At 34.0% G+C, this 13,194-nt stretch overlaps 2 protein-coding genes across 2 annotated transcripts in view; one reads left to right on the forward strand and one right to left on the reverse strand.

Moving 5' to 3' along the window:
- Window positions 1-8,757, reverse strand: part of LOC119673925 (lamin-C-like) — a 9,401-nt gene extending 644 nt beyond the window's left edge. The window contains exon 1 of the mRNA XM_038085042.1: window positions 8,754-8,757. Within this exon, the coding sequence (XP_037940970.1) occupies window positions 8,754-8,757 (4 nt within the window). The remainder of the gene's footprint in view (window positions 1-8,753) is intronic.
- A 76-nt stretch (window positions 8,758-8,833) lies between these two features.
- On the forward strand, window positions 8,834-11,066 carry LOC119673926. The gene is made up of 2 exons (XM_038085043.1): window positions 8,834-8,878; window positions 10,437-11,066. The coding sequence occupies exons 1-2, from the start codon at window positions 8,834-8,836 to the stop codon at window positions 11,064-11,066; spliced, it is 675 nt and encodes a 224-aa protein (XP_037940971.1).
- Window positions 11,067-13,194: the final 2,128 nt, after the last annotated feature.

Consider the following 13,194-nt stretch of genomic DNA (forward strand, 5'->3'; position numbering starts at 1 on the left):
GGGGAAATTGGCAGAACGTGTAATCCTGACTAGGCTTAAAACAGCGGTAAATGCCCTAAATATACTTCCTGACGAACAATTCGGGTTTAGGGATAATCTCTCCACGGAACTACAACTAGCCAGAACTGCGCAGCTGATACAAACCGCTCTAAGTAAACGGGAGTCCACCGGGATGATTATTTTTGACATAGCCAAAGCTTTTGACAAGGTCTGGCATGATGGTCTAATAGTCAAATTAGCCCGTTTTGGGATCCCTAGTGGTTTGACTAAAATCATTGGTAGCTTCCTGCAAGAAAGGGCCTTCCGTACTAAAATTAATAGCACTCTTTCGTCCGCCCGATCAATTGTAGCAGGTGTACCTCAAGGGTCGCCTTTGTCTCCCACATTGTTTAATGTATACACGGCAGACATCCCCACCTTAAGTCCCACATCAATGGCGCTTTACGCAGACGACACATGCTTGATCTACTCGGATCGGGATGCCTTAAATGTAAGCAACACGTTACAGGGAAATATAGACCTTATGGTGGAATACTTCCAAAAATGGAAGATTAAAATTAATAATGACAAAACCAAGGCTATATTTATAACTCGAAAAAGAAGACAGCATCCTCCAAGAGTGAGCGTTTGCGACACGGAGATACGGTGGGAGGATAATATAAAATATCTGGGGGTCACTTTTGACAAACGGTTCAATTGGCTTAAACATTTGAAATACAAACGGAATAGCTGCTCTAAGATTCTACATTTATTAAAGCCGCTATTTAATAATTATCACTTCAACTTTAAAAACAGAAAGTTACTTTATACGCAAGTAATTAGACCTGCTCTTCTGTACGGATGTGTTACATATAGCAAAGCCTCAAATACCACCTTAAAGCAATTACAGATAGCTCAAAACCTGGCCTTAAGAAAACTGTTTAAGATTCCATGGTACATTAGATCTACGGACATACATAGAGATCTTAGGATTGACTCAGTGAAAAAATATATCAGAGACAGAGCTTTAAAATTATTCACTAAAGTTGATACGCTACTTAACCCCGCCATAACAATCCTCAAGTCCACTTCTGGACTCTCAGGAAGATATGCTGATTTAAGGTCCGTCATCAACTAAAAGACAAATAAATGATATGATTTTTTAGCCTAGTTAAAGCCTAGTGTGGGGTAGTGATTAACCCCCCAGTCATTATAGAGTAAAAGTGCGTAATAGCACTAACTCAAGAAGAAGAAGAAGAAGAAGAAGAATGAAATCTGAGTTCAAAGCTTTAAACTAAATATATATACCTTAAATAACAATTATGTTTAGCATATGTTAATGAGACTATGCGGCCAAATGAGGACCACGAAATGGATTATATTATATATAAGAACCTGTGGGTAACTATTCAAAACATTATCAGTTAAACTAAATATTTAAAGTTGGATATTCATTAAATCGCTTTTCCATTGTAACCTCTATTTTTATTTCATTTATCATAATTTGGAATAACAATAGCATATGTTTATTTAAATTTTGTCTCTTTGTAACTCTGGAAAGTGAAAAAGACCTCACAAAGTTGATACCATCGATTGGTACGGTTGGTCCAGCACTACCACTGCACCTCCAAACTGAATACTACACCATCACTTGACTTCCACACTTGACTTCTTGACTTCTACATTATATATCGGTTCTTCCACAAATACTTTTAAATTACTATTGCTCGCTACGTGACACTTTTCTTTGCTGACATATCCGCCAACCGAAAAATATAATAGAAGAAATTGCATGAAATTGAATATGATACCTATAACTACCATTTATATGATTTTAACCATTTATCTAATATATTTTAATGTATATTTATTATGTTCAATGGTTGTTGCTAAATGTTTGATCTTGCTCTTAAGATATGGTGTTTTGAATAACACTTCAATTTGACATAAATCACTCAAGTATAGGTAACCCTTTGTAATTAAATATTCCTATCCAAATCCATACATAACACATTTTCAAAATTAAAAATAAATAAAATGAAACTAATAAAATTGTGTCAAATATTAAAAAAAAAACTTATGACTTGTTTTCACTATGTCAATTAAATGACAATTATAAATGACTAGTGTGTCAAATGCGTTTTTATTATATGACCAGAATGCAAATATGACATCATGTGACTACCGATTTTCATTATACTGACAATATTTGACATTGAATATGACATGGTGAAAACGAGGCATTACAGTAGAAAGTTCCCGTGTAAAATTATCATTATTGAACTAACACAATAAAGTAATCCCCTACTAATTCTTTATTTGACATAAATGAAGTTCTCGTGTAAAATTATCATTTTTAAACTGACAGAGTAAAGTAGTGCCCTACTAATTCTTTATTTGACATTGAAAATGACATAGTGAAAATGAAGCATTACAGTAGAAAGTTCCCGTGTAAAATTATCATTATTGAACTAACACAATAAAGTAGTCCCCTACTAATTCTTTACTATTCTACTCATGTTATGACTCTATTACCGCACTTATTCTATAAGAGAGTTAAGCCTTATACTGGATTCACTCGAGAGTTTTGTTTATAATTTTAGCTGTCAATTGTTGTTGCTTTCAATGCAAAATGAAAATTTTTGACAGCTAAAATTACAAACAAAATTCTTGTGTGAATCTAGTATTAAAGGATTCTAATCACACCCTGTATTCATAGTTATAAAATGCGACTGTACGGAGAAGTGTCACTAAAGGCAATTTTCGTTGAATGTACGTGCGAGGTTGCTTCTACATAAATACAACAATAATGACAATCACAAGAGCCTCAATGAATAAATTTATGTTGCAGCTTATTTTTATTGTTGTTGCATGGATGTATGTATGCTGCAATTATTGTTATTGTTATAGTTGTTGCAGTTATTCTTGCTACACTTATTGTTGTATTATTAACACGCATTCATAATAATGACGAACAATTTAACGCAATTGCAAAAAATCCGGATATGAAAATCTGAATTTTGATGGTTGCACATTTGCACATCTGCAACGGCTGCAACGGTTGCTTGTGCAATTGTGTCACTTGGCACACAAATATCTACACAACCAAATTACACACTTACACATTTTTAATGTAGAATTTTGTCGGGAGTTCACATTAAAACCATAATTTTACTTTATTAAGCAATTTTTTACTGGTACTTTTACTGCTCAAATTGTTGGAACTTTTGAAGACGAAATGCGGTTGAAAAATTTTGAAACTTACAAGGATAAATTTGTATTAAATGAAATCTTTAAATTAGTATTTTAATTATTATAATTATTATTTATTATGATGTAAGGTAATGTGATAAAGTTGTGCAATGAGAAATTGTTTCTAGAGATTGGCTACCTAATTAACATACTTAAAGCTTTAATTAATCGACAAACTTTCTTGATTTCAGTTTCTTACAGAATAATGATAAGAAAAAGATAAGATCAATTAAATTAAGAAATAAATATACATAAATACAGAGAGGTTTCAAACAATAATGAACTGCAACAACAAAAATTATTATTTATATTATTTTAATTAATATATAAATATCTATTACATATTATATTATACAGAAATATATCAATATTATAAGTAATACTGTTATGAGTTCAATGTTTTTAAAATAGGCTGGAAAAACTACTATCAGTTTTAACTGAATAATAAAAATAAAAAGGAAAATTATTGTATTAGTTTTTATTTTAAGATTTTTGTTTTCTTATTTATTTTCCTTAATCACACATTCACTATTAGAAAACTTCAAACTTATCGGAATATTTTTTTAAAACATGTCGAATGAAGATATAAACGAAGACTTGAGAGTCGAGTTTATGCAAAAGTATATCAAAGACAGAGTGCTGATGTGTTTGGAATATGTGGATGCTCACACTAATTCAAATTTTCACGCTCTCAAATCAAACGCAATATATATTCCGTCAGGATAGTATGCTTGGATTCAAACCATACTTCTGTAAATTAACCCGAATACCACCTTATCAGAATTCAACGGGGCTCTTGTTACAGTAAATGACTTCACTATTAAGTAAAAGTGCTTCAAACACTAACTCACAAAAATGAAGAAAACATAAGAAAGTTATTTCATTGTTATTATTATTATATATATATATATATACATATATCTTATATATAAAATTAACATTGTCAAAATGTTAGTTACCGTACTCCTCCGAAACGGCTTTACCGATTTTTACCAAATTTTATATGCGTATTCAGTAGGTTTGAGAATCGGCTACTATCTATTTTTCATACCGCTAAAGTGATTAGGGTGTCCCTATCCAGCAAAAATATCTTTATTGCTTTAACAAAAATTTTTTTATTTTTTTGACATAAATTTTTTTATATTTTTGAAAAAGAAAACTTGCTATGATATGAAAAGTTGTTGTCTATGAAAATACTGAATTCATAAAACTGCCCCCTAATTTCTGCACTATCGTTAATTCCCAAAATGCTCTCATTGACCGCGTATTTCCAGATGTACACATACAATACAATAGTACAATAATACGCGATTGGTAATTAAAAAATTGATGAAAAACATTATCGAAGCCACCATTTTGAATGGCAAGTTCCGAAACGAAAAAGTTTTATTGCCACGAATTCCAATGATTCTCACAGACATGCCAATTTAATTCAAACGCGTTCAATTTCCTATTAGATTGGCATTTGCAAAGACCATCAATAAGTCGCAAGGCCAAACGATGTCTGTTTGCGGTCTTATAAATAAAATTTCCATGTCACAATGTTAGTTACCGTACTCCTCCGAAACGGCTTTACCGATTTTTACCAAATTTTATATGCGTATTCAGTAGGTCTGAGAATCGGCTACTATCTATTTTTCATACCGCTAAAGTGATTAGGGAGTCCCTACCCAGTAAAAATATCCTTAGTGCTTAACAAAAAATTTTTTATTTTTTTGACATAAATTTTGTTTATATTTTTGAAAAAGAAAAATTTTTTCTTAATATTTTATGTAACTACGCCAACAAGTACATCGAGCATTTACATCGACTTCGTTCTTCGTCTTCGGCTTGCATGGCAGATGGAAAATGTACTAAAAATTTTTCTAAAGATTTCACTAATGATACTATAACAAATACCGACGGATATCCAATATATCGTCGAAGAAATCCCGATAATGGGGGACAATGGCGGGTGGTAACGTATTCGCCTCTGCTAAGCAAGACATACAATGCTTATATTAATGTTGAGTTTTGCAGTTCTGTGAAGAGCATCAAATATATAAGTATGTCCATAAAGGCGGTGGTATGGCTGTGTTTAGAGTAGAAAATACTAATGTAAATGCTCCTCCAATGAACAAAAACGGTGAAATTACGCTCTACCAAATTGGTCGGTACATCACCTCCAATGAAGCTGCTTGGCGTATCTTCGGCTTTCTAATTCATGAACGGGATCCAGCAGCTGTTCAGGTAGCCGTCCATCTTGAAAATGGTCAGCGTGTATTTTTCACGAACGAGACAGTGATTGATCGTGGTACAAATCCACCTAAATCTGCACTCACTGCATTTTTTGAATTGTTTAATAGTACGGATGATTTTGGTGCCTTTGCAAAAACATTACTCTATTCACAAGTACCACGCTATTTCACATGGCCTTAAACAAAAAAATGGATGCCCCGCAAGCAAGTTTCACCAGTTGATGCATGTCTCAATTTATTTAAATCGAACGCTTATTTATAGTTAATCCAAGACACACTGAGTGCTTTTATCTTCGACTGTAAAATGCTCCTCCAATGAACAAAAACGGTGAAATTACGCTCTACCAAATTGGTCGGTACATCAGCTCCCATGAAGCTGCTTGGCGTATCTTCGGTTTTCTAATTCATGAAGGGGATCCAGCAGCTGTTCAGTTAGCCGTCCATCTTAAAAACGGTCAGCGTGTATTTTTCACGAACGAGACAGTGATTGATCGTGGTACAAATCCACCTAAATCTACACTCACTGCATTTTTTTGTGTAATAGTACGGATGATTTTGGTGCCTTTGCAAGAACATTACTCTATTCACAAGTACCACGCTATTTCACATGGGCTCAAACAAAAAAATGATGCCCCTCAAGCAAGTTTCACCAGTTGATGCATGTCTCAATTTATTTAAATCGAACGCTTATTTACAGTTAATCCAAAACACACTGAGTGCTTTTATCTTCGACTGTTGTTGGTTAATGTTACTGGCTCATTATCATTATTATTATTTATAGTCAATCCAAGACAATTTAAATTTGAAGATACAACAGTTGTTGCTAGGGAACTTGGTATCATACAAATCTATTGATTTTAAATTATTAATTTAATAAATAAACTATAATAACTTAAAAATAATATTGTTTGGCGTTTGTTATTTTTATTTTCCTTTCCGTTCATAGCGCTCCATGCCTATTTCATGCATATACCACATACTTACACACTTATAATAAGTAAGTTACTTTTGTCTACACTAGAATTTATCTAGAAACTAGAAATAATTTATAAGGCAAAACAACGTTTGTCGGGTTATCTAGTATTATATATATATATATATATATATATATATGTATATATATTAATAAGTTCTTATTTTCCCCTTACAAAATCTGGAGATACAAACAATCACGTAAAGCTACTACTTAAAAGAAATTAATAAGAACCCTTCATTTAAGTTCATTGATGTCTATATTTACTTCTTTTCTAGTATTCACTTCTTATTGTCCACATTCAATATTTTGCCATAAATAACGTTAAACTACAATGAAATTTCGTTTTTGTAGTCCACCTTTGAATTGACTATTTGGTCTTGCTTAGTCTTCCATTCACCTGCTTATGTTGGTACCCTATCATTATCCCTAACACTTTCATTAGTCCCCTTTTCTATTTAATTAACTCTCAATATATAAAAAAAAAATTTAATAATGTATTATTGTAATGATGTTTTTGGGATAATTTATGGTTAAATTATTGACGAATCTAGTAATCTGGTAAAATAATTAAATCCAGTCGAAATCAACAGAAAATGCAAAAGAGAACTTCATTAAAATCCTGCAGTTCCCTTATTTTTCTAGTGCTAAGATCATCCAGGCATCCATTACTTGGTCATCAGTGAATCCCATACTATTTTTGCAGCGCCAGACCCACCCCCCTCCCCCCTTGAGTATTTGATATTATTTAGTGTTCAGTTCACGTGATTGTTACCCGTGCCCTATCATTATCTTAAACCCTTTCCGTCTTTCCTCTCTTATTTAATTAACTAATATAGTTTTTACCATGTTTCATTCGATTTTAATTAATAATGTCTCTCGAAATAGTGAATAGTAAATAAATAATATCTTATTGTTATACTAAATTTTATTATTAATAAATTATATTACATTATTTAATTCACTACTAGGTTTGAATCTATAAAAACAAAACAAAAATATAAATAATTATTATAAATTGTTTTTTATATAAAACAAAAATTAATCGATTAGAACAATTGATACAATAAATTAAAATTAAATCAATTTTGAAGATGGAAAGTGGATATCCGCCCGAAAGGGCCGTGACGGACGTAGTGACTAGTAAGTAGTCAATATGTCTTTGTTTATTATCTTTTTTTATTATCAATATAATTATACAAAATAATATACATTTAATTTCATTATAAATTTTAATTTATTTTTTTCACCGGCTAATTGCATTGTGCTTAGTTTTTAAAATTTGATTAATAATTGTCAATTTCTAATCCGAAAGATACAATTAACAAGAAAAGAGAAAAAAAAATTATTTAATGAAAAGTTAATTTTATGAATTGTGAATTCATAAAACAAAATACATAAATTTTATCTAATTATTTCTATGTACATGTACATATATTTGTTTAACAATGGGAAGGTAAAGCCATGTGTCTGGACTTAGCGTCAGCATTTAAACATAATACCGCTTGTTGTATTAAAAACCCTTAAAATATTTATTTTGCTCTTGACTAGTGATGTACAAAAAAACAACAAATATGAGACTGATGATCTAGATTGGTAATAAAGATTAACTTCTTAAAATTTCCTTGCAATTGGCAAGTTACTTATATAGTTATATATTAATATGTTAATTGTATATATAGTCAAATTTAATTAAATCACGTATTAAAAATATATCATACGGCATAAATTGTGAACAAATAAAAAATAAAATTACTTATATATCATAAAATATGAGTACTTTTTATATAATAAAATACGATTACTATTTATTACAATATATAAATACTTCTTATTATAATAATCGGGTACTTTTGACTCTAACGCAACAAAAATCAACTTTTGATTTCTAGTCATTATTTTGCATCTTTCCATATACCATTGCTTGCAAATTTTCGTTCCTTCGCAAACGTTCACTTTGGTGTGGATGCACCTTGAGAGTACAAAATATATCAAATAGTCTTAAATATCTCAAAATAATCTGGCATCAAGAATTGGTTTTGTCGTGCATCAAGAATTCCAGTGTTTCTTGTGCTCAGTTAATCGACACGTATCATAAGTCAAAGCGAAATGCACCAACAACAACAACAACATCTGTGTATTAATAAGAACGAAATTAACAACAGCGGGGAACTTTGTTCCTATCATATATAGAAACAAAGTTGGCTGTGCATTTCGCTATGGCTTAAGTTTGTTTATGTTCTTACGGTACGCACCGACTAACTAAGCTTTTAAGAATCTCTTCCCTCCTATGTAGTTCCCTAAGCAATTACCCATATTCCCTCACTTTAAAACCCTTAGCATAGATGAATTTGTAACCACAAATACTAAGCTCCTGTGTATATCCTAAGAGATGGTGTTTGTGGGTTCAAGTCTGACACAGTTTCGAAAAAAGTCTGTAAGAGTCCACTAAAAAAATATGTAAAGAATGAAATAAAAGTGATCCAGCAAAAAGAAATCAAGAACGGCAATAAATATTATTGTTATGGAGAATATAGAGCAGCAAAGATTCTTTATAATAATAATTTCTTTTTACCGCCACTGATTTTTTTTTACTGAGGGTGATCAATTTTATTTCTCTTTATATTTTTTTGGTGTTACACCTGGTGTTATATATCAGCAGGAATATAACAAGAAACCAGTGAATAAAAAATACTCAACCAACAAAAATACACAAATCTGTGTATTTACAGAAACTCATAATTAAAAATTATAATTAACAACAAATAATTAACAATGTAATATTATTAACCCTTTTTTATTGTGTATAAACAATTTGCTATTTTTTTTTCTTTTGAACTCTTTTTTATAATTGGCACTGCAGAAAAATTTGAGAGTTTATTTATTAAAGGTTATTGTACAAAATATTTATATTATATATATATATATAATATATTCTTTACTAAGAATATAACCAATAAGTTAAAAGATAATTTGCCTAATGAAATCATTTATTGAACTTATTTAATATTGATATGTGGATCAAGAACTATAATTGTATTATAATTGTATAATTGTAAATCAAACCCCTGCTAAGGCTAACTGCTTCTATATATCAATAATACATAACAATGATCTTCTAATGATGTACAATCACCCATAATTAGAAGAACGTTGTAATTTATATTAATAGTTTATGAGATCAGATATCTTTAATAATTAAAAGCCGAAAGTAACTTTATATATAGGGAAGCCAAGGTTGATACTGGAATGTAGTATCAAATAAGAAGAAGAACTTTATATATAATAAACTCAAACAACACAGTGAAATGCTTATTATTATTTATTAATTCATTCTTATTAACTATATACATATACATAATATTAAGTACTAAGAGTTATAGTGATGGTCAAATAAAGAATCGTTTAAATAAGTAAATTAGGCAACATAAAAATAGTTTATAACAAATTTAAAAAGAAGGACTCAAATACAATCCGTGACAATTTTCGTTCCATACTGTACAAAATCATCATCCTCATTTTTCTTCAATAAAGGTAATAGTTAGTCAGGTAATAATATAGTGCAATAACTTTAGTAATACATACTTTAAAAAAGAAATATTCTGTGGCGACCCAGTTGGCTGTGCATTTATTGAATTTAAAAAGTAAAATTCAATTTCAAATATTTTTAAGTTTTTTGTTTTGATTGAGGAGAACGTTCCGATTTTTCTCTCTGTAAAAAGTTGAATAAAAGTTTATTAACATTGAAAATTTTTAGAGATTTATTAATTAGCAAGGTGAACAGATCATTGCTAAATTGGTGACCCCGACGTGATCTCGAAAAAGTTTAAATTTAGAAATTTTAACTTCTGAGCTAAATATCTAATTATCGAGCTGTGATGTCAGTTGCAGACGAAGGTGTAGTAATGGCTTCTGATAGTGGAAGTGTCGTAAACCGTGTAGCAGTGAAGGTGCCACCGTTTTGGCACGAGCGACCGGAGATTTGGTTTGCTCAGATCGAGGCGCAATTCGCAGTAGCTGCCATTACGAGTGACATCACACAGTTCAACACGGTAGTAGCAGCGATTGAGTCAAGTGTTATCGCCGATGTAAGTGATGCAGTGCTTCATCCTCCTGAAACTGGAAGACACGCTAATTTAAAGGCTTGCATCATAGAGCGGTACAGTGAGAGCGAGCAGCGGAAGATTCAACGGTTGTTGTCAGAAGTTGAACTTGGTGATAGACGCCCAACACAGTTGCTAACGGAGTTGACAGCGTTAGCTAAAGACAAGGTGAGCGATGAGTTCCTTAAGTCTCTTTGGCTGAAGCGTTTGCCACCACAAGTGCGCGCTATTCTGCAGGCATCGAACGTGGCACTAGCAGAACTGGCGAAATTAGCAGACCGTATTTGCGAGGCGGGTGATTTTCAACAGATAGCTGTAGCGTCAGCCTCTGATTGTCCAGCCTATTCTGAGAATGCTGTGATTTTACGAAGGCTTGAGCAAATCGAACAGCGTCTGAGTCGTTTGGATTTACGTCGTAGTGAGTCGGTGCAAAGTCGATCGTCATCGAGGAGACGTAGGCGAACTCGTTCCCGACCAGGAAGTCCATCCAGATTGGTGCTGGTATCACGAAAGGTTTGGTGATAGAGCTAATGCTTGTCGGCAGCCCTGTAGTTTTGTGGCAAGCTCTCATCAGTCAAAAAACTAGGCACTCCTTCTACGTCGTCGAGCCGAGAAGGGGTTAGTGTTCGTATAGCTCGACTTAGTATTAAAGATCCCGCCACGTCGACCGTTTTTCTCATTGATACTGGTGCGGACATATCAGTTTTACCGAAGTCGTTCTGTCGTTGGAAGCAAAGGGCTAACAGTGTTGCATCAGTTAATTTATATGCCGCTAATGGTACGCCTATTCAAACATTTGGCGAGCGTCGACTGCTTTTGTCTTTGGGTTTGCGTAGAGATTTCCCGTGGACGTTCGTGATTGCGGATGTTAGCTGCCCTATTGTTGGAGCCGACTTCCTTAATCACTATGACTTGTTAGTGGATTTGAAAAGGAAGCGGTTAGTTGATTCGAAGACGACTTTGATGATGAAGGGTAAGGCTGCTGTGTCTCAAGAAGATACTGTGCGTGTGTGTGGTTCAGTTTCAGCTTATGCTGAGCTGGTTAATGAATACCGTGATTTAGGCATTATGAGTGCAAATCGGATGGGTTTAGTTACTAAGGTTGAACATTGCATCGAGACATTTGGTGCGCCGTCATTTGCGCGTCCCCGACGTTTAGTTGGAGCCAAACTTGAAGAAGCCAAGAAGGAATTCCAATTTTTAGTCCAGACAGGGATTTGTCAACCTTCGAAAAGCTGTTGGGCAAGTCCACTTCACATGGTTCGCAAAGGCGATGGAAGTTGGAGACCGTGTGGCGATTATCGCATGCTCAACGCGCAAACTAAACCTGATCGGTATCCGATTCCGTTCATTCATGATGTGACGAGTATTCTTCATGGTAAAACTATGTTTTCGAAGATAGATTTGCAGAAAGCGTATCATCAGATACCGCTTGCACTGGCAGACATTCCGAAGACAGCTATTACAACTCCGTTTGGCCTGTTCGAGTTTCGCTTTATGACTTTCGGTCTCCGTAATGCTGCCCAGACGTTTCAGCGTTTTATGAATGAGACTCTAGGTGATCTTAATTTCGTTTTTGCGTACATCGACGATATTTTAATTGCGTCAAAAGATGAAGCAGAACACAGAATGCATTTGCGACTGGTTTTAGATCGACTTAGAGAAACTGGTTTGACCGTGAATTTTGCCAAGTGTAAGTTCGGCTGTTCCGAGATCGAGTTCCTTGGGCACGTTATTAGTGCAAAGGGTTTACGTCCTCCGGAGAGTAAAGTTCAAGCTGTTCGTGATTTTCCTCTGCCAGCAACGGTGAAACAGCTTAGACAATTCTTAGGCATGGTGAACTTTTATCGGCCGTTTCTGCGTAACGCTGTGCAGAATCAGCAGCGGTTGTTTCATCTTACACCAGGTAACCGCAAGAATGATAAGTCGGTGATTTCTTGGACTCCAGAAGATGTAGAGGTTTTTGAGGCTTGCAAGAATGATCTTGCCCAAGCTACGTTGCTTAACTTCATGGCTCTGGATGCACAATTGACGCTCACGACTGATGCTTCAGACGTTGCGGTGGGTGCTGTTCTCCAACAAGTAGTGAAAGGTGTGACTCAGCCATTGGCATTTTATTCAAAAGGTTTGAGTCCAGCGCAGACTAAGTATAGTGCTTATGATCGTGAGTTGACTGCTATCTATCAAGCTGTCCAGCATTTTAAGTATGCATTAGAGGGACGTGATTTCGTCATTTTTACGGATCACAAACCTTTAACGTTTGCGTTCAGGCAAATAAGTGAGAAGGCATCTCCTCGTCGTGCAAGACAGCTGGAGTTTATTAGTCAGTATTGCACTGATATTCGTCATCTGGCTGGTGCAGATAATACGGTGGCTGACTCTTTGTCTCGGGTTGCTACGGTTCAGTTGGAGGCAAATGTTATTGAGTTAATTGCTGAGGGGCAGAAGACTGATGCAGAGTTGCTCGCTCAGCTGAAGAGCCAGTCTGAAGATGGGGTTGGGTTGAAGAAGTTGAGATTGCCGGATTCGAGTATTGAACTGTACTGTGATGTGTCAGGCAGTCGTGTTCGTCCTTTTGTTCCCGCAAACTGTCGGCAGCTGGTACTCTCAAAACTCCACGGTTTGGCTCATCCTGGTATTCGAGCAACGC

Source organism: Teleopsis dalmanni, chromosome 2 (genome assembly GCF_002237135.1).
Source record: "Teleopsis dalmanni isolate 2A chromosome 2, ASM223713v2, whole genome shotgun sequence".
Lineage (NCBI taxonomy): Eukaryota > Metazoa > Arthropoda > Insecta > Diptera > Diopsidae > Teleopsis > Teleopsis dalmanni.

Coding starts and splice junctions, on each gene's coding strand:
- LOC119673926 (XM_038085043.1), top strand. CDS start 8,834: ATGGTGTTTGTGGGTTCAAGTCTGACACAGTTTCGAAAAAAGTCT. Junction 8,879..10,436: donor CACAGTTTCGAAAAAAGTCT/GTAAGAGTCCAC, acceptor TGGTTTGCTCAG/ATCGAGGCGCAATTCGCAGT.